At 58.6% G+C, this 17,768-nt stretch overlaps 1 protein-coding gene across 10 annotated transcripts in view; it reads right to left on the reverse strand.

Annotated features, from left to right (window-relative positions):
* Positions 1–1,219: 1,219 nt before the first annotated feature.
* Positions 1,220–17,768, reverse strand: part of SEPTIN9 (septin 9) — a 177,925-nt gene continuing 161,376 nt past the window's right edge. For all 10 annotated transcript variants that reach the window (XM_061144707.1, XM_061144710.1, XM_061144709.1 and 7 more), the window contains 9 exons: positions 14,061–14,252; positions 13,284–13,412; positions 12,845–12,926; positions 12,397–12,534; positions 9,855–9,972; positions 8,959–9,054; positions 8,575–8,671; positions 4,137–4,188; positions 1,220–3,059 (listed from right to left, as the gene is read on the reverse strand). In XM_061144707.1, coding sequence (XP_061000690.1) covers positions 2,924–3,059; positions 4,137–4,188; positions 8,575–8,671; positions 8,959–9,054; positions 9,855–9,972; positions 12,397–12,534; positions 12,845–12,926; positions 13,284–13,412; positions 14,061–14,252 — 1,040 coding nt within the window. In that variant the 3' untranslated portion in view covers positions 1,220–2,923. The remainder of the gene's footprint in view (positions 3,060–4,136; positions 4,189–8,574; positions 8,672–8,958; positions 9,055–9,854; positions 9,973–12,396; positions 12,535–12,844; positions 12,927–13,283; positions 13,413–14,060; positions 14,253–17,768) is intronic.

Consider the following 17,768-nt stretch of genomic DNA (forward strand, 5'->3'; position numbering starts at 1 on the left):
CTGCTGGTGGGCAACCCCCACACCCCCACCTGGACCCACAGCACACACGGGTGTCGATGACACACCTTGGATCCTGAAATAGATGGACTATGTCCACACGGAGCCATCTACTTCATCCGTGTGGTCACGGTTCATCCGTTCATTTGGAGACGAAAGTCCTCTTGCCTTCTCCCGAACGAGCCAACCTGCCCAACCAAAGGGGAAGGGAGGCCCCAAGGGGCAGAGATGGTCCTGAGGCCACCCCACCCGGCCTGTTGGTGGCAGAGGCTCAAGCCCAAGTCACCCAAGTCCCAGCTCAGGGCTTTTCTGCTCCCCCTGAGGCTGGATGGGGGCAGGAATGGGGTTGTCATGGGTTGAACAGTGATCCCCCCCCGACCCCCCAAGTCAACGTCCGCTCGGAACGTGGCCTCAGGTGGACACGTGGTCTTTGCAGTGTTAAGGTAAGAACCGAGATGAGGTCACCCTGGATGAGGGTGGGCCTGAGAGCCAATGAGAAACACCAGGAGAGGACCAAAGCAGAGACTGGAACTACCAGCCACCCAAGCTGGAAGAGGCAGGAAGGCTCCTCCCCAGGCCTTCAGAGGGAGCCTCGCCCTGCCGACACATGATCTTGGATGTCTGACCCCCAGACTGCAAGAAAATCCATTTCTGTTGCTTTAAGCTGTCCACTTTGGCATGGCTTGTGATGGCTGCCTCAGGCCACCCCACCAGGAGGGAGAAAGGGGCTGGTAAGGCCTGCACACAGCTAAGAAATACCCAGATCCCCCGTCTAGGTGCCCCACTCGGGATGCAGAAAACCCTCTCAGGGCAGCCTCTTTTATTCCAGTCTTTTGGTGACTGAGTTCTATTGGAATAAATTGGTATGAAATGATTGTCAAACACTGACCAGCTCATAGGATTCACTGCAACAGACTTCGATTTTAAGAAGAAAAACATTATTTCCAGGATACAGTCATAGAAGCAGCGCACAGCACCGCCCGGTGGAATGCCTTCAAAGCCTCCTTTTAATGAATAAATTAAGACTCTCTGTTCACTTTTCAATCATCCCCTTAAATCAGTGCTTCTAAGTCCCTGAAACCTTTCTTCCTCCCGAAAGGAGATGAAACAATTCCCCAGTGATCACTTCCACGCTATCTTCACACTCATCAAAGGAGCGCGGCGCTTTCGGGGTCAGAAAAGAGAAAAAAAAAAAAAAATCCCCACTCTAGAGTCTTCCGGGTTTGCATTTGGAACATTTATTTCAGGAAATACATTTTCAACACTTTGTTATTTATACAAAAAGAGACGAATTTCTCAGGAGGCACATAGCGAAAGGCCACTGTGGAACAGATCCCAGTGAAACTAACAAGTTTTCAAAATCTGGCTACAGAGAAGGAAGCGAAGGCATCCCAAGACGGGGCGGCTGGACCCGGACCGCAGAGGCTGCCCCACGGCCGGGACCCCGACACTGGCGACGGACGCATCCTTCAACATCTTGGTTTTGGCAAAAATGGCAAGTCGGCAAGTAAACTGTTTCCGCCAAGGGGTCCTTCCTCTCTTAGATGGGGAGGGAGTAAACACGTGAAGCAATGACCCACACACACACATGTGCACGCGCGCACACACACACACACCAGTCGGTCTGCACCCACCCCTCCCACCTCGTCATGGGCTGCAAGAAGCCAGCCTGGGGCCTGCAGACGGTCATGGATCATCGTCCCGTGTCTGAGCTCCCCAGCCCGGGGCCGTGAGGACGTGGAGCCCAACTGTGGGCTGTGGACACCTGACCCCTAATCAATCCCTCTCTGGGGGCCTTCACGATGGGCTCTGGGGGTGGGGGAGGTGCAGGGCCCCAGGCACATCAGGGCGACACACAGTCAGGCTTGCCTGGCCTCCCACCTCCCTGGTCGTGGTGTCAGTCAGGCCTCAGTCAGGAGGGCTGTGTGTCTGGGGCGGCCGACTGGGCATTCACTTAACCCAGAGCGTCTCGGGCCGAATGGATGTCTAAACAGACAGACAGACACGCTTCCCTGGTCACACGGGGTGGGGGCAGGGCCGGCACCACTCAGAGCACCCCCAGCCGTGGTTCACATCGCCCCCCACCCCCCCACTTCCTTCTGGTACCTGCCAGCACTTCACTTCCTCCTCATCTCCTCTACCAGATTCACTCACTTGGACCTTCCCAAAAATCAGGGTGGAATAGGCTGCATCTTTTGCTTCCTTTGAATCCTCAATCAAATTCCAGTTGGGGTGGGGGGGGAGGTGGCGAGGGGTGGGGTGGGGAAGGGGGCGGGACACAATGGGAGATGAAGATACATCTCTGTCTCTCCACCTTGTCCCAGTTCCCCGCCCAAGGGGACAGCTGGGGAGAGCTGGTGGCTCACGTGGACGGCTGAGATAAAGGCACTTTCTGCTCCAGGACAGGCTCGCGGGCAGGTTGGAGGGCGGGCAGCAGCCAATGGGCAACTTGGGTCTTGTGGAATGAACTGCTCTCCCCTAGGGGCGGGCTCGGGGGCTCCCCCCGCGGCGTGCAGGGAGGCGGGGGCAGGAAGGGGCCCCAAGTCCACCGGCAGGGTCCAATCCTCCCGCGGGCACCACCCTGCCATGCTCCAGGGGGGCTCTAAGAGCTGGGGGCCACTCCTGGCCCCGGGGAGCTGGGCCTGGAGTGGAGGCAGGGTCGGGATCTGAGTCAGTGGTCCTCCCACCCCTTCTGGACCTCAGGGACAGCCAGAGAGCCGCCCCCCGCCCTCCCCAGCCCTGGTCCCCGTAGTCAGTGGGCTAATGACAAACATTCTCAGAGGGCACTCGTCATCTTGTTACTTGGCAGGTGTAAAGGGGCGGAGATCGAGGACACACGGAGAAAATTATATAAAATAAAAATGGGGCGGGTGGCGGGGGCGGGAGATGGTAAAGACTCGGGGTAGGGTCCCGGGGCGGGCGGCGTCTACATCTCCTGGGCTTCGGGCGCCTTCTCCTCGACGCCGTTGGCCACGGCGCTGCTTCCCTCGTGCAGACGCTTCACGCGGTAGGCCTCGAAGTGGATGGTGCTGGTGATGTCTTTGATGTTCTGCATGTGTGTCCTGGGGGGCGGCATGGGGGAGGGGTCACAAGGGGGGGCAGGGGGTGGGGCAGGGGTCCTGCTCACTCAGCCTGCCCTCCCCACTCCCAATCCCCACTACACTGTTCCCAGGGGGCAGGGGTTCCCCAGTGCGGCACTTTAGCCCCACCAAGACAGACCAAGCCTGGACAGGAGTATGTGGGGGTGAGGAGGCGGATCTCCATGGTAACCCCAGCCACTTTCAGGACCACGTGTTCCAACACACCCCCCTTTCTCTGTGTCAACTCAATCGCCAGTTCGGGGACAGGCTGAGTGCAGAGGCCCCCGGTAGGGGGCAGGGCTGGAATGTCCTTGCTCTGGTTCAGAAGAGCAGGTGTGCGGGCAGCTAAGGGGCAGCGGCCTGCAGCAGACGGGTAAGGAGCCTGGAGGTGGCAGGTACTGGCACCCCTGCTGGTCACGTGTTCAAGCGTCCCTTCTCCAAGGACCATCAGGGCAGGTTTGGAAAGGGGGTGTCAGAAGGGCGTCCTTCCGCAGCCAGGCTCTCCAGCACAGGGTGGCTAGCTCCCGGAAGCCGTATCCTCCCCCAACTTGGAGGCCAAGATGGTCCCGTCCCTCCTACTGACTTCATCCCTAGCATCCATCCTGCTGGCTGAGGAGCTGGGAGCCCCGGCACCCCGGAGGGAGCCCCCATCTTCTCTGTTCACCTGCCCAGGCCCAGGCCTTACCACCTGGGCTGAGGACAGGCTCCTCCTTGCCTGGGCTCAAGGAAACTGAGGTGGGGCCTCCACCAGGTCAGAGGACAAGAGGTGGGGTCCCCGACACATGCCCAGCACCCAAGACCTCCTGGGGCTCAGGCTGTAGCGATGCAAACTCAATCCTCCCCCAAGTAAAAGTAAAAAAGATTTTCACTGCTTGCTTCATTTCCAAGAAGGCGTTTTAAGACAATGGGACCCCAAGTTGGAAGGCAGATGGGTGGGGCACGCTAGCGAGACCTCAGCCGGCTGGCCCATTGCCCTCACCCACTGCCCAAAGCCCTGGTGGAGGCCCCTCTGGGCTGTCAGCCCCTCCCCAGCCAAGCCCCGGACCGCCCGGCTCTCACCTGATAAGGAGGTCCCGCAGGTAAGCAAACTCACAGTGAGTGGTGTTCTCGACTGCAGAGGAGAGAGAAGGAGCTTTAAGATGAGGAAAGCACCCCCCCGGGCAATGCTGGGCAGGGAGATGGGCGGGGCAGGGGGCCACAGGGGAGCACTGGGCACCTCAGCTCCTGCACTCCGGGGAGATGTCACCCGCAAGGCAGCTGCGGGGGAGAGAGCGCTATGCTAAGCAGGAGGGGGCCCACTGCTCCTCCATGGGGTCCTGGGGGTGTCCCAGGGGAGACCTGAAGATGAGAGGGGCGCTGGGAACAGAACGAGGCAGGAACTGGGGCTGGGGTTTCTCCCCCACGTGCAAGGACACACGTGTACAGAGGTCGCGCACTGGGGATGACCACTTGCATTGAGCTCAAGAGCCAGCAAAACTGAGTCATAGGCTGCCTGGGAAGGCGCACACGAGGACACACTAAGGCCCCTCGGAGTGCTGAGCGCGAGCTGAAGACAGCAGCTGGTGCTGGGCATGCGGGAAGACAGGCAGGGAGGGGTCCCCACAGGCACCCCGGAGCAGGCTGGTGATGCCCAGGGCTGCATGGAAACTGTCTGCCTGCTTCCTGGTTATCAGCTGCCAGTCACCTTTTAAAGGGTGGTGAGTGGCATCACCTGGACTCAGGGAGGCTGTCCTCTGCGGTTCTGTAGGGATGTCCGGCCCACGGGAAGGAATCCCCAATCTCAACACACCCTACAGGAGAGTGACTAAGACTTCTCATTTGTGGTCGCAGGGAGGTGGGGCTCAGAGAGTGGAGGGAAAAAAAGCGGGTCTGCCCAGCTTCCACGGCCCGTGAAGCCTGGCTCCTAGATCCAGGTTTCCCCATCCCAGGGCAGCGGGGCCGTTCTCAAAGTTAGAGGGTCAATACAGCCATCAGAAAGATGGGGAAACAATGGAAACTGTGACACTTTATTTTCTTGGGCTCCAAAATCTCTGCAGATGATGACTGCAGCCATCAAATTAAAAGACGCTTGCTCCTTGGAAGAAAATTTATGACCAACCTAGACAGCGTATTAAAAAGCAGAGACATCACTTTGCTGACAAAGGTCTGTGGAGTCAAAGCTATGGTTTTTCCAGTAGTCATGTATAGATGTGAGAGTTGGACTGTAAAGCTGAGTGCCAAAGAATTGATTCTTTTGAACTCTGGTATTGGAGAAGACTCTTGAGAATCCCTTGGACTGCAAGGAGATCCAACCAGTCCATCCTAAAGGAAATCAGTCCTGAATATTCCTTGGAAGGACTGATGCTGAAGCTGAAACTCCAATACTTTAGCCACCCAATGCGATGAACTGACTCATTGGAAAAGACCCTGATGCTGGGAAAGATTGAAGGCAGGAGGAGAAGGGGATGACAGAGGATGAGATGGTTGGATGGCAACACCCACGTGATGGACGTGAGTCTAAGTAAGCTCCGGGAGTTGGTGATGGACAGGGAGGTCTGGCGTGCTGCAGTCCACAGGATCGCAAAGAGTCAGACACGAATGAGCGACTGAACTGACTGACTGACTGACAGCCGGCAGGGGGTCCAGGGTGGTAAAAGGCCGAGTGCCCCACCCCCCAACTCAGGCTTCCCAGGTGGCACTAGTGGTAAAGAACCCGCCTGCCAATGCAGGTAGACAGAAGAGATGCGGGTTCGACCCTTGGAATCAGGAAGATCCCCTTGAGGAGAGCATGGCAACCCATTCCAGTATTCTAGCCTGGAGAATCCCATGGACAGAGGAGCCTGGCAGGCTGCAGCCCATGGGGTCACACAGGGTCGGACACGACTCCAGGCAGGGACTGAGCACGCAAGCACACCCCCCACCCCTCCAGGGCTCTGATTGGACTTTACTTGCTTTGTGCAGGGCTCTGCCCTCCGCAGCCCTGCCCTCCTTCCTCTCCCATCCCCTACCCTGCAGAGCTGTACCCACAGGAGAATCGTCTGCTGGCTGACTCTTACGCAGCCTTTCCATCTAACTTGGAGAAGCACTGAGGGTAGATGGAAAAATGGGGCTCTGAACCTGAAGTGACTGTCTGACCACTGCATCCCATGTTGGGCCAAGTCATTCTGGCCTCTCTGAGCCTCCACTTCCTCATCTGTAAAATGGGCATAATAATGCCTCCCACCTCTCAGGATAAAATGAGTTGACTGTGTACTTAATCATACCCGCCCTCCTCTGAAAACATTCGGGCAACTTCCAAGGATGAGTAAAGTACCTCAGGATGGTGATGTGCAACCCAGGAGGAGGCAGAAGAGAGAACTGGGGCTGGAGAGGGTGGGGATGGGGAGAGGCACAGAGTGGCCTGCTGTTCGGTCAGCTCCCAATTCACAGGGTCCCAGAGATTAAAAAAAAAAAAAAAAAGCCAGTGTGTTGGGGAAGTTCAATTACTCTAATGGCAGAAACTCCTTCTGGGCCCTCATGAAAGCTGCTGGGATGTCAGAACCATCTTAACAGGTTCCATGGGGGCTATGTCTCATCACCACCCTGGAAGCACCACAGCAACGCACAGTTCATTCAAAGCGCAGGATCCAGGCCAGGCCAGGAGAGCAGGGACACAGAAAACCAGCCTTCCTAATTTCCCAACAATTTCCTGACAACGTTCTTTACTGGTTGCCAGCAGGGCCCAAGTTGGCCGCCAGAGGGCAGCAGAAGCCATCAGAGGCGGGGCTGCCCTTCCCCGCCCTTCCCCAGTGGCCCTTTCTTTTTCTTTTTCTCTTTTTCAAACGTACTCGGGCTGCGCCACGTGGCGTGTGGTGTCTCGGTTCTTCAGCCAGAGATCAAATCCGTGCCCCCTACAGTGGAAGTGTGGAGTCTTAACTACTGGACTGCCAGGGAAGAACCCCCACTGGCCCCTTCTTAACCCAAATCCTCCAACACACTTTACAAAAAGGTTGCTAAACAGCAAGATTTCAGAAGAGGAGAAATGGAAGAGGCGGGGCCAAGACGGGATGAGCCCAGGATGAAGCCTAATTGAGACATCTAGGCGGGACAGGGGGGTGAGGGAACTTAACAATAATCCAGGTAAAATGAGCCTGGGAGAGATCCACTAAATCAGTTTTCATTATATCACTCACTGCTGATAGTATGAAAGTATATGAAAAATGAAAGTATCTGCTGTCCTGAAAGCTCTGATGTTCTCTGATACATTCTCTGATTTCACTAAACTCACTAAAGTGGCACATGGCGCTCACTTTATGCATGGCAAAAACAGGACCCAAGGGATGATGGGACATGCCCAAGGTCATAGGGACATGCCCAGGGTCATGAGCTGGGTGTGGTATGGGGTGGTAGCAGTTGGAATTGAACGCAACTGCTGGATTTTCTGCTTCCTTCTCTATGCTGGGCCTTGCAGCCAAGTGAACAAGGAACAAAGTGGTCCATTTTAATCTGTTCTAAAGAGGGAAGGACAGAACAGAGACAGGGGTAAGGAAATGCCCAGGTCCACCCCACCTAGGGTCATGGCCACCTGTAGTGGGTTGGATGGTGTCCCCCAGATGTCCAGCTCCCAACCCTGGGCACCAGTGAATGGGATCCTATTTGGAAAAAGAGTCTGTGAAGGTGTCATTAAAGTAAGGATTTCAGGGACTTCCCCAGTAGTCCAGTGGTTAAGAATCCACCTTCCAATGCAGGGGATGCAGGTTTGATCCCTGGATGGGGACCTAAGATCCCACATGCCAGGGGGCTCCTGAGCGCCACAACTAAGACCCAATGCAGCAATAAATAAATAAATCTACCCCAAGAGGGGATCATCCTGGATTTGGGGGGGCCCTAGGTCAGTGACAAGTGTCCTCAGAAGAAAGACAGGAGCACAGAGGAAGACAGAGCAGAGACCGCAGGGATGAACCTACAAGCCAAGGCCAGCCAGCAGCCACTAGGAGGGCAGCAGGGAACAGAGTCTCCCTCGAGGCCTCCAGAACACTGAGGATGAACTTCTGTTTTAAGCCACCCAGTCTGTGCTGGTCTGTTGCAGAAGCTGCAGGACATGAAGACGTGGGGGTCTTGGAACTCCAAAGGGGCAGGGAGTGGGGAGGGCATCTGGCTCTCAGCTGGACAGAACTCCAGCCCAGCCCTTTCCCCAGGCCCAGAGAGGTGGGGTGACTTGTCCAGGGTCACACAGCATGCCTGGAAAACCCCAGCACCAGGACCCTGGCAGAGCCCGTCACACCTCCTTCCTGCCTGGATGTGGGGGATTGGGACGGAGGCATGACTCCGTCAGCTAATGGCTATGGGCCCCGGACAAGACACCTAGCCCCTCATTTCCTCCACCAAGCAGGAACCACAGGAGCCCTTCCTGTGGCCGAACGGGCAACAGACGAGGTCCCAAGAGCACCAGGTCAGGCCCAGGTGCACAGCTCTTGGGTAGCAGAAGCAGCTTTCCTCCTGACCTGTCTGGAAGCCCTGGCGTCCGCTCAGCCATTACCTTCGATGGTGCCCCACTTGGTTTTCCTTCCAAGGATCCTCTTCCCATTCACTTGGTACTCGTGGTCACTGCCCACCACAGCAAACGGGATCATCTCCTGGGTGAGGGGCAGGAGGCATCGGTCACTTGTGCGTGCAAAGGCCGGTCCACTCCCTGGGCCCCTGGCAGGAGCTGCCCTGAGTCGGGCCCCCAGCCCTGAGACCCTTTGGCCTGAGAGGGCTGCATGTGGACCCTCTGGCTCTGACCCCTCCAAGCCCAGATAACACTTCCTTATGGCTCAAGACCATCCCACCCATTTTCCTGGACCCCAGAAAGACCCCCACCCGTGTCCTCTAGCAGGAAGTGAGGGGCCTCTGGGAACAGCAGTCTGGTTGGTGCCCTCACCCGGAACTTCTCGTTCACCAGCCGGTCCTCAGAGTCCTCATCAAACTCCTTCTGGGGGTACACGTCAATGCCATTGGACAGCAGGTCCGCAGTGATCTGAGGTCCAGAGGGGAGAGATGTGGGCACCGTGCATGAAGCAAACTGGACAACCCACCAGGATCTGCCCATGCTGCGACCTCCACAAAGCAAGTGGCCCCAGGCTCAGAGTCAGGGGTGGGCTCTGGGGGGCTGGTAACCCTGATATTCTCCAGCTCTTGTGCCTCTGGAGTGGAGGAGGGGCAGTTGCAGACCTGCCTGCCAGGAGACTGCAGCCGCCCAAGGGACCCCGGGTTACCATCCCAGGCACGGGGCATCTCCCTGTCCTTGCCTTCCAGCTCATCACACCCCCAAGAAAATCACTCAGGATTGCCGAGTCCTCCCCGTCCTGAGCTCCAGCTGGAAACCCTCTCACTGCAGCGGCCCACACTGCAACAGCTGTCCATACGGATGGTGATCAGTGAAAACGCCCAAGAACAGCTGTCATCTCTGCCCTGAGCGCAGACAAATGCCCAGGTGCAGCTTTGGGGGGTTCCTTGTTCTTTTTCCCTCCAGACACATCCATTGCCAGGCCATTGTCCTCCCCTAAGCATGCTGGGAAAATCCCTGACACCTAAGGGATTGTGGGTGGAGCTTTGAGAATTAGAGTGAGGAGTCTCTCTGCTCAGAGGAGGAGGCTCTGCAGGGGCCCAGGGTTCGCCCTCTTGTTTGGACAGCAGTCCAAGTGGGACAGCGATTGGGAAGGAAGCGACCATCTGTCCCCTGATGAAAACCGTCTCTTCCATCTAACAAAAACTGGGGATTTTGTCTGATGGCCTTGCTCCCACCAAGGTGGGTGGCAGGCGGAGGCAGAGCCCTACCCGCTGTTTGAAGTAGACCCTCTCCTCCAGGGTCAGTGTGTCGGCCTTGGCGATGACTGGGACGATGTTGACCACTTTGCTCAGGCGCTTCATGAACTCGATGTCCAGGGGCCTGAGGCTGGAGCAGAGGGACACGGATGAGGGTGTGGGGGGAGGGACATGGAAGGGGAAAGAAACGCGGAAAGGGGGCCCACTCCTGCCTGGAGGGAGCTGAGGGGAGGCCCCCAGGATACCTGTGGGGCCTCCCAGGTGGGTGCACGCTGACAAGGTCAAGGCTGTGGGCTGAGCGCCAGCCAAGGCACCAGCGAGGGACAGAAAAAGGAAAAGAATTCTGGGCCACACTGAACCGGGGGAGGAGGGGGAGGGGGGCCAGACCAGCTCCGAGCAGCCTGGGCATGAGCTCCCAAAGCCCCCAGTGTGTCCACTCGGAGAAAGACTGCCACCGGCTCAGAGGGCCATCAGATTGTGGGGCGTCACTCAGCCCCATTTCCCGAGATGAGCTGGGGGGCTGCTGTCGGGGGTGTCCCCAGCCCCTTGCCCATTGGCTCCAGGTGCCCAAGGTCTGATGCGGGGAAAGGCTATCCCTCAGCCTCTCCTCACACCCCCTACCCCGACCCGAGACCTGTTCTCAGCAGCAACGGGGGCAGGGCTGCAGGACTGCTGAATGGCAGGCACCGCCTTCCCACCAGGAGCAGAGCTGTCCCGGCTGTCCCCAGACAAAGTCGGTCACAGACTCGGTGCGAGGGTGAAGCGGGCCCCAGGAGGATGTCCAAACGGGGATGGGGAGGAGCCGCCTGGATCCCAGGGCCCGGGGTCTGGGGGAGGGGACAGCGTGGCACCCCGCTGGGTCACAGCTCCCTGGTTTCAGCGTCGCCTTGGTGGAGCAAAGCCTGGACCAGCTGCGGTGGGACTCGTGGCTGAGTGCCCCGCCCCCGCGCAGACCCCGGCTAAGGGTGGCTCCAGACTTGCTTGGTTTCCCACAAAGGCCCCCCGGTGAGGCCCGCGGTTCCTGCTGGTTCCTTCCTGTAACCGTTGCCTGCGAGGCTGGTCCCCCAACCCCGGGCTTCCTGCTTCTAGTAGAACCGAGTGTAGAAGAGTCAGAGCCAGAGCCTCAGGCCACGGTGACCAGCCGGACCCCAGGCCCCAGCAGTCCCCCTCTGTCCAGCCTCGCTGCCTCCCCTCACTCACTCCCAGGGTCCACTGGGTGCTGGGCTCACCTCCTTCCCACGTCCTGATTCAGGATCAGCTGGAGGGTGCCCACCAGGGGGTGCAAAGACACCTAGGGGTATCAGGTGCAGACGGAGCCACAGGGAACCAAGGACAAGGGGTCTGTGAGGCCATCCAAGGCCCATCTGGGGCTTCCCCGGTGGTGCAGTGGATGAGAATCCGCCCACCAATGCAGGGGACACAGGTTCAATCCCTGGTCCTTGAAGATTCCACATGCTGCAGGGCAACTAAGCCCATGTGCCACAACTACTGAGCCCGCATGCTGCAAGTACTGAAGCCCTCGTGCCTTAGAGCCTGTGTTCCACCATGAGAAGCCGCAACGGGAAGCTGTGCACCACAACAGAGTAGCCCCCGCTTGCCGCAACTAGAGAAAGCCGAGCGGCAACAGACCCAGCACAGCCAAAAATAAATATATAAAATTTTAAAATGGGTGTGTTTTAAAAGGGGGCTTCCCAGGTGGTTCAGTGGGTAAAGAATCCACCTGCAATGCAGGAGACGCAGCTTCAACCCCTGGGTTGGGAAGATCCCCTGGAGGAGGGCATGGCAACCCACTCCAGTATTCTTGCCTGGAGAATCCCCATGGACAGAGAAGCCTGGAAGGCTACAGTCCACGGGGTCACAAAGAGTTGGACATGACTGAGGCGACTGAGCACGCATACACACACACACACGTTTAAAGAAAAAAATATAAAAAATAACACTGGCCTTACTCACAGGCACAATTAACATTCTAAACAATCAAAGAGCCCATCTGCCCTCATGAGGGAGACCACCCCAGCTCAAAGGAGGGGAGGAGACCCCCGACCTCTGCTCCAGGGCACCCACCCCACGCCAGCCTCACTGACTTGTACGTAATCTGTAGCTGCAGATGGAACTGGCAGGAGAAAGCAGCTCTCTCCAAGGTGGCCTCGACTAACAGCCCTTATCCAGCCCTGCCCGGGGCCAAGCCCGCTGCCCTCTGTGCTCTAAACCTTCCTGGGTGTGTGTGGCGGGGTCCCTGCCGGGGTCTGTTATCGCATCGTCAGCACTCCCCTTATGGATTAGCAACCCACACCGAGGGGCAGGTAAGTGCTAAAGACACACAGCTGGAGAGTCTCTGCCAGCCTGCCAGGCCCGCCAGAACGCCTGCCCTGAGAAGGCACAGCCCAGGCTCCGGACCACCCTGGGCCCAGCCAGCCAGTGGTCCTCTGCCCTCCCGGGCAAGCTGGATGGTGGACAGGTGGGTGGGACGCAGTGTGGGGGCCAGAGGGAGATCGGGGGCACTCAGGCTGCGGCCCGCGACCCACCCAGCCCCAGAGCGCGCCGGGGCACGTACGAGTGGCCGGTGGCGGGGATGAAGTACAGGCAGCAGTGGACGCGGGTGTCCGGGATGCGCTTCTTCCGGTTGATGTTGACCTCCTCTTGCAGGTACTTCTCGTACTGGTCATTGATGAACTTCATGATGGGCTGCCAGCTGCATGGAGGGGACCCAGTCAGCGAGCAGGGAACCCCCACAGCCCCAGCTGGGGGAGCAGCCTCCTGCCCCACCCCCATCCTCACCTGCAGGACCCCAATCCCCCAAGTCCCCGCCCAACACCGGGAAGCGGGGGGTGGGGGTGTGGTGGGTACCACCTGAGATCCTGAGCACAACAGAGGCCTGAAACAGCCTCCCAGGCTGACCTGTGATCCTTGGGGGCGGGGGGGGGGGGGGCGCGCGGTGCGGTTTGGCAAGATTCCTAGCAGCCCTGTGAGGGCTCTTCTGCCCGGGGCAGAGGTCACCTCACCAGTTCTCATTGTTGATGTGGTCCCCGAAGCCCGGCGTGTCGATGACCGTCAGCTTCATGCGGACGCCCTTCTCCTCAATATCTGTAGACATCACAGCCCCTACCAAGCTCAGGGGGGAGACTCGGGACCTGTGCACATAACCACCCCGCCCCCTCCAGCCGGGCTGCCCGACCCACCCTGCCCCAAAGCGGCCCCCCTGCAGCGCCCCCAGGATGATGCCAGGGAGATGTCAGTGTGCAGCAGTAAGGCCCCCTGCCCGTGCTTTTTGGTGGAAAACTCAGCTGTCTCCAGGGGGCTCGGGCCAGGGCCTGCAGGGATCCTGGAGCATCCCTGGCCCCTCGCCCTCCCTCACCCCACTCCAAGTCTCAACATGCCCAGAGGTGCTGCCCCGAGGGACCTGACTCGGTGCCCCTCCCCCAGCCCCCGCCCGGCTCTCACCATGTGTGATGGACTTGATCTCAATGGTCTTAGGGATGCGCTCCTCCGAGGTGGGCTGCACTGACTTCCGGCTGATCTTGGATTTGAAGAGGGTGTTGATCAAGGTGGACTTTCCCAAGCCGCTCTGCCCTGGGGAGAGAACACGGCTGGTCGGCAGGGTGCTCCAGAGATGGCAGTTCAAGGGCCTGGGGGGTGGCGAGGCCTGGGCGTCACCCCCCAGCTCTCCTTGGCGGGGCTCCGGGTCAGGGGCGGTCAGGAGGCAGGAAGGGCTGGGTGCCTGGGCAGTGGCCAAGCTCTCACTGTACTCTATGGCAGAGCAGGACATGGACCCCTTGCCTTCTGACCACAGGGTGGTCAAACTGCCCCACGCAAGGTCCCGGGGCTCCCGGCAGGAGCTGAGAGGCAGACAGCATTGGGGAGAGAAAGTGGGGGCTGGCCCCACCAGCGCAGTCCACCCTCAGCTGTGGCACATACCAGGATCCAGGTGAGGTTTGGTGGAAAAGCCCTACAGAGCCCCCCACCTTGGGACCCCGGCAGGGAGGGTCTGTATCCCTCACCGCGAGACCACCCACACCGCAGGGTTCCAGTCCAAAGCCCTGGGGGCCGGGCTCCCCGCTGCTGAGGATCACCTCGGTAGAAGAGTCCGCACGCTCGTCTGTCCTGCAGGCCAGGCCTATCACCCCATTTTACAAGAGCCTGTGTGGCCGGCCGGGGTGGGGCAGGGGGGCTTCCTTGCGTGGCTCTGGGCGGCTCATGGGATGGGAGCAGGGGACTCACCCACCACCATGATGTTGAACTCGAAGCCCTGCTTCATGGCCTTCCTGCGCATCTGCTCCAGGATGGAGTCGATCCCCACGTAGCCGAAGTCCACGGGGGCCTTCTCGTTCCGCGGCACGGGCGGCTGCTTGAGTGAGGCATCTCTGGGGGTGTCGGCCATTTCGCCAGCGCTGCTGGGAGCTGCTTCGGTGGCTGCAGGAAGAGGAGCGGGCGCGTTAGGGGGCGGCAGGGGACACACGGCAGGTGGGGGAAATTGAGGCTCAGCTGCCCAAGGGACCCCCGGAGGAACGCCCCAGAGCCAGACCCCTTGGCCTGGGCTGTCCTGCCACTGTCCGCCTGACCCACAGAGCCTCACCCCACAACTCAAGTCCTGAGCCAGGACAACGGAGAGGGCGGCCTTCTGAAGGGAGGACGGAGGGAACGAGCTATGGCCAGTCCCAAGCATCTGCCGGTGGCCCCGGGCTGGCGGGAGTGCTGAAGGAGGGGCGCTCTTTGGCAGCCAGGGGGCCGGGATGCAGAGCTAGCTCCTCCAGGCACAGTGGTTCCTGGGCGATGGCAGAAAGGGGAGGGCCCATGGGCGGCACCTGTGGGTACTGCCCCCTGCCTCCCACCCCGGACTGGATCCACGTGTCTTGTCTCTGGCTGCCCAGCACCTGCAGGGCCCCACACCCACAGCCTGGGAGGCAGTTTTGCTTTCAGGTCTGCAGACGGGCAGATGGGACCGAGCTGCTCAAAATAACTCAGGCTGCTTCGGTCTACAGGTCAGAGCCTTCCTCCTCTCCTCCTGGGCTGCCCTGAGAGTCCACGTGACCCAGCTGGAGGCCTGGGGGGTGGGGGAGATGCCCAGAAAGCTCCCAGTGGGGACCCAAGGGGCACCCGGCCTGTGGAGCTGGTCAGGGCCCTCAGGACCATGCGGGTTCCCCACCAGGGTCGGCCACATCCCAGTGAGCCCCCCCACCACGACATGCACACCCAGACCACACCCTTCCCCGACGGCCCTCCCCACCCCTCCCCTGCCCCCGCGGGTCCAAGCTCTTCCCACCCCCTCTGCCCGCTAAGAAGGATTTTCAGCTTCATCCTGCCTCCTAGGAAGGATCACAGTCTCTTCTCCCAGCACCCTGAGCTCATGGGAAACGACCACCCAGCGAGTCCAAACACTCCCCCTCTGCCCGTGAGCCCCTCCCACAGCCCTCAGGGAGGGAGTGCTGTTGGTTTCCAACACATCAGGTTCCCCCCCTCCAGGTGCCCACCTCTCCAGGGGGCATACCCCACTGCCAAGGTGGGCAAGCAGCCTTCCCAAACACACCCTCCCACCCATCCCCTCCTGACCCTGCCCCTGGAGGCAGCAGGACACAGGTCGCCAGGGCAGGAGGGTCACTGCCGAGCTTTCAGATAAACTGCATTTTGGTTTCCTGGGGAAATAACCGGACTCCACCCCACTCACCAGGCCACACCTCTGCAGCTACCTCAGGAGCCTCCGAGGGAGCTGAGATGGGGGCCAGCACCCTCTCCTTCCCGCATGCCCAGGCCAGTAAGAGTGGAAAGACGACTGGCCCTGTTAGCTTACAAATCGCAGAGATTGGCGTGTCGCTGGTTTATCCCCAAGTCAGTCCCTATCCTTTGCCAGAACAGGCAGAGACATTCCTAATTCAGAGAACAGGGGCGCTGAGCACGTAACATAATACATATAACAAGGCCTGCGGCTGCCCGGGGGTCCACACATCTCTCCTAACAACAGGCTGATGCTGGAGGCTTCAGTTCCACATCCCACCTCACCCCATCCCCGGGCTGGGGAAAGGCAAAGGGCCCGGGAGGCAGGGATCCCCCACATTCGACTGCCCCTGGGGGGGCCTCCTCCCTGCACGGCCCGGAAGGAATTGCCTCTGCTCAGAAACACTCTGCCCCGGGTTCCGGCATCGTTAAATAAACAAAGACCAGAGCTGCATCTGGCCCGAACGTGTGGCTCTGGGGCTGCTTCCTGGAGACAGACATGGGGCCCTGTCTTTTGGGACAGCAGTTCAGCCCTGCCCCACGTGACCGAAAATTGCTTCCATCTGTCTGCGGGTCTGGGAGCCATTCTGCCCTGGACTGGGCCAGCCCCCCGCCCCGCCCCCACATCTCCCTCCGTCCCTCACTGCCTCCCGAGCCGCACAGGGTGGGGGGGTTTGGGGGGTGGGGAGCGCCCCCTGAACCGCCCCCTACTTCTCTCCCCGGGCTCCAGGAGCAGCAGAGAGAGAGAGGCTCCAGCCGGCCCCTCCACAGGCACCAACACCCCCTGCAGAAACCAAAGCAAAACCCCCTGCCCACCAGGGCCCTGCTAGAGAAATAATCATAGAAACGTGACAAGCGCCATCCTTCCCACTGAGAGAAGGGCCTGGCCTTCCGCACAGGTGAGGGTCCATCCCCCACCCCCAGGCCCCTCCTCTGAGAGGCTCCCTGGTGGGCAAGCCCCACTCCGCCTGGCAGACGAGGAACCCTCCCGCTACGCCCGCCCACCCCAATAGGAGGCTTCGGGGTCTGCCTTCAGGACCCCATGGAGGCGTGTAGAGGCCCCCAGCCGGCCAACCAGCCCAGAGATGCTTTCTGTGAAACTCAGGATTTCTGTGACGCTAGCAGCCTCGAGGACTCTAGCCAGCTAGACGGGACGGTGGAGACGGCCGACTCCAGCACCGCCCAGCGAGGCAGCCATGAGTGCCACTTCTTAGAAACTGTGGTGAAATTTACAGAACACAAAATGATCCATCTAACCAATTTTAAGCATGCAGCTCGGCGGTGTTAAGTCCATTCACGTTGTTCTGCACCCAAGCTGAAACCGTTCCCGTTAAGCATGAACTCCCACTCCCTCATTCTGTTTTCTGTCTCCATGAATTTAGCTACTGTGCACCCCAGGTCAACAGAGTCACACAGTATTCATCCTTTCGTGACAGGCTTGTTTCACCAAGGAGAATGCCTTCAAGGTCAATCCACGCTCTAGCAGGTGTCAGGATGTCCTTCCTTTTGAAGGCTGAGTGATATTCCACTGTATGGATGGACCACATTTTTAATTCATTCATCAGTGGACACTTGGTTGCTTCTATATTTTAGCTAGTGAACAGAGCGCCTGGGAACATGGGTATACAACTATCTCAAGCCCCTGCTTTCAAAGCTTTCTGAAACATTTTTGACCCAGTGGGAATGCTGCGTCAAATGGTAGTCATATTTTTGATTTTTTTCAGAACCACCAACTGTTTTCACGAACATGACATTTGAGCACTTAAAATGCAGCTAGTCTAATGGAGGAACTGTTTTTTATTTTAATTTTAATTCATTTCAATTTAAAGAATGATACATGGCATGGGGACTTCCCTGGCAGCCCAGTAGTTAAGATTCTGCCCTTCAAATGCAAGGAGCAAGGGTCTGATCCCTGGTCAGAGAACTAAGATCCCATATGCCACAAAGCATGGACAAGAAATTTTTAAAAATTGTTTTAATTAAAAAAAAAAAGAATGACACATGGCAAGTGGCAACCATACTGACCAGCACAGGATTCTTGTCTAACCTACTCATTTTACAAATGGGGTGTGATTATTTTTTTTTTTTCTGAAATGCACTGGAAGCGGTCTGGCCAACCAGAGCCCATCAATGAACTTAGTCCTATAACTTCACATTCCCTCTCACGATATATGATTAACATACATGTCCACCCAACAGGCCATGAGCTCCAGTGAG

Source organism: Dama dama, chromosome 5, assembly GCF_033118175.1.
Source record: "Dama dama isolate Ldn47 chromosome 5, ASM3311817v1, whole genome shotgun sequence".
Lineage (NCBI taxonomy): Eukaryota > Metazoa > Chordata > Mammalia > Artiodactyla > Cervidae > Dama > Dama dama.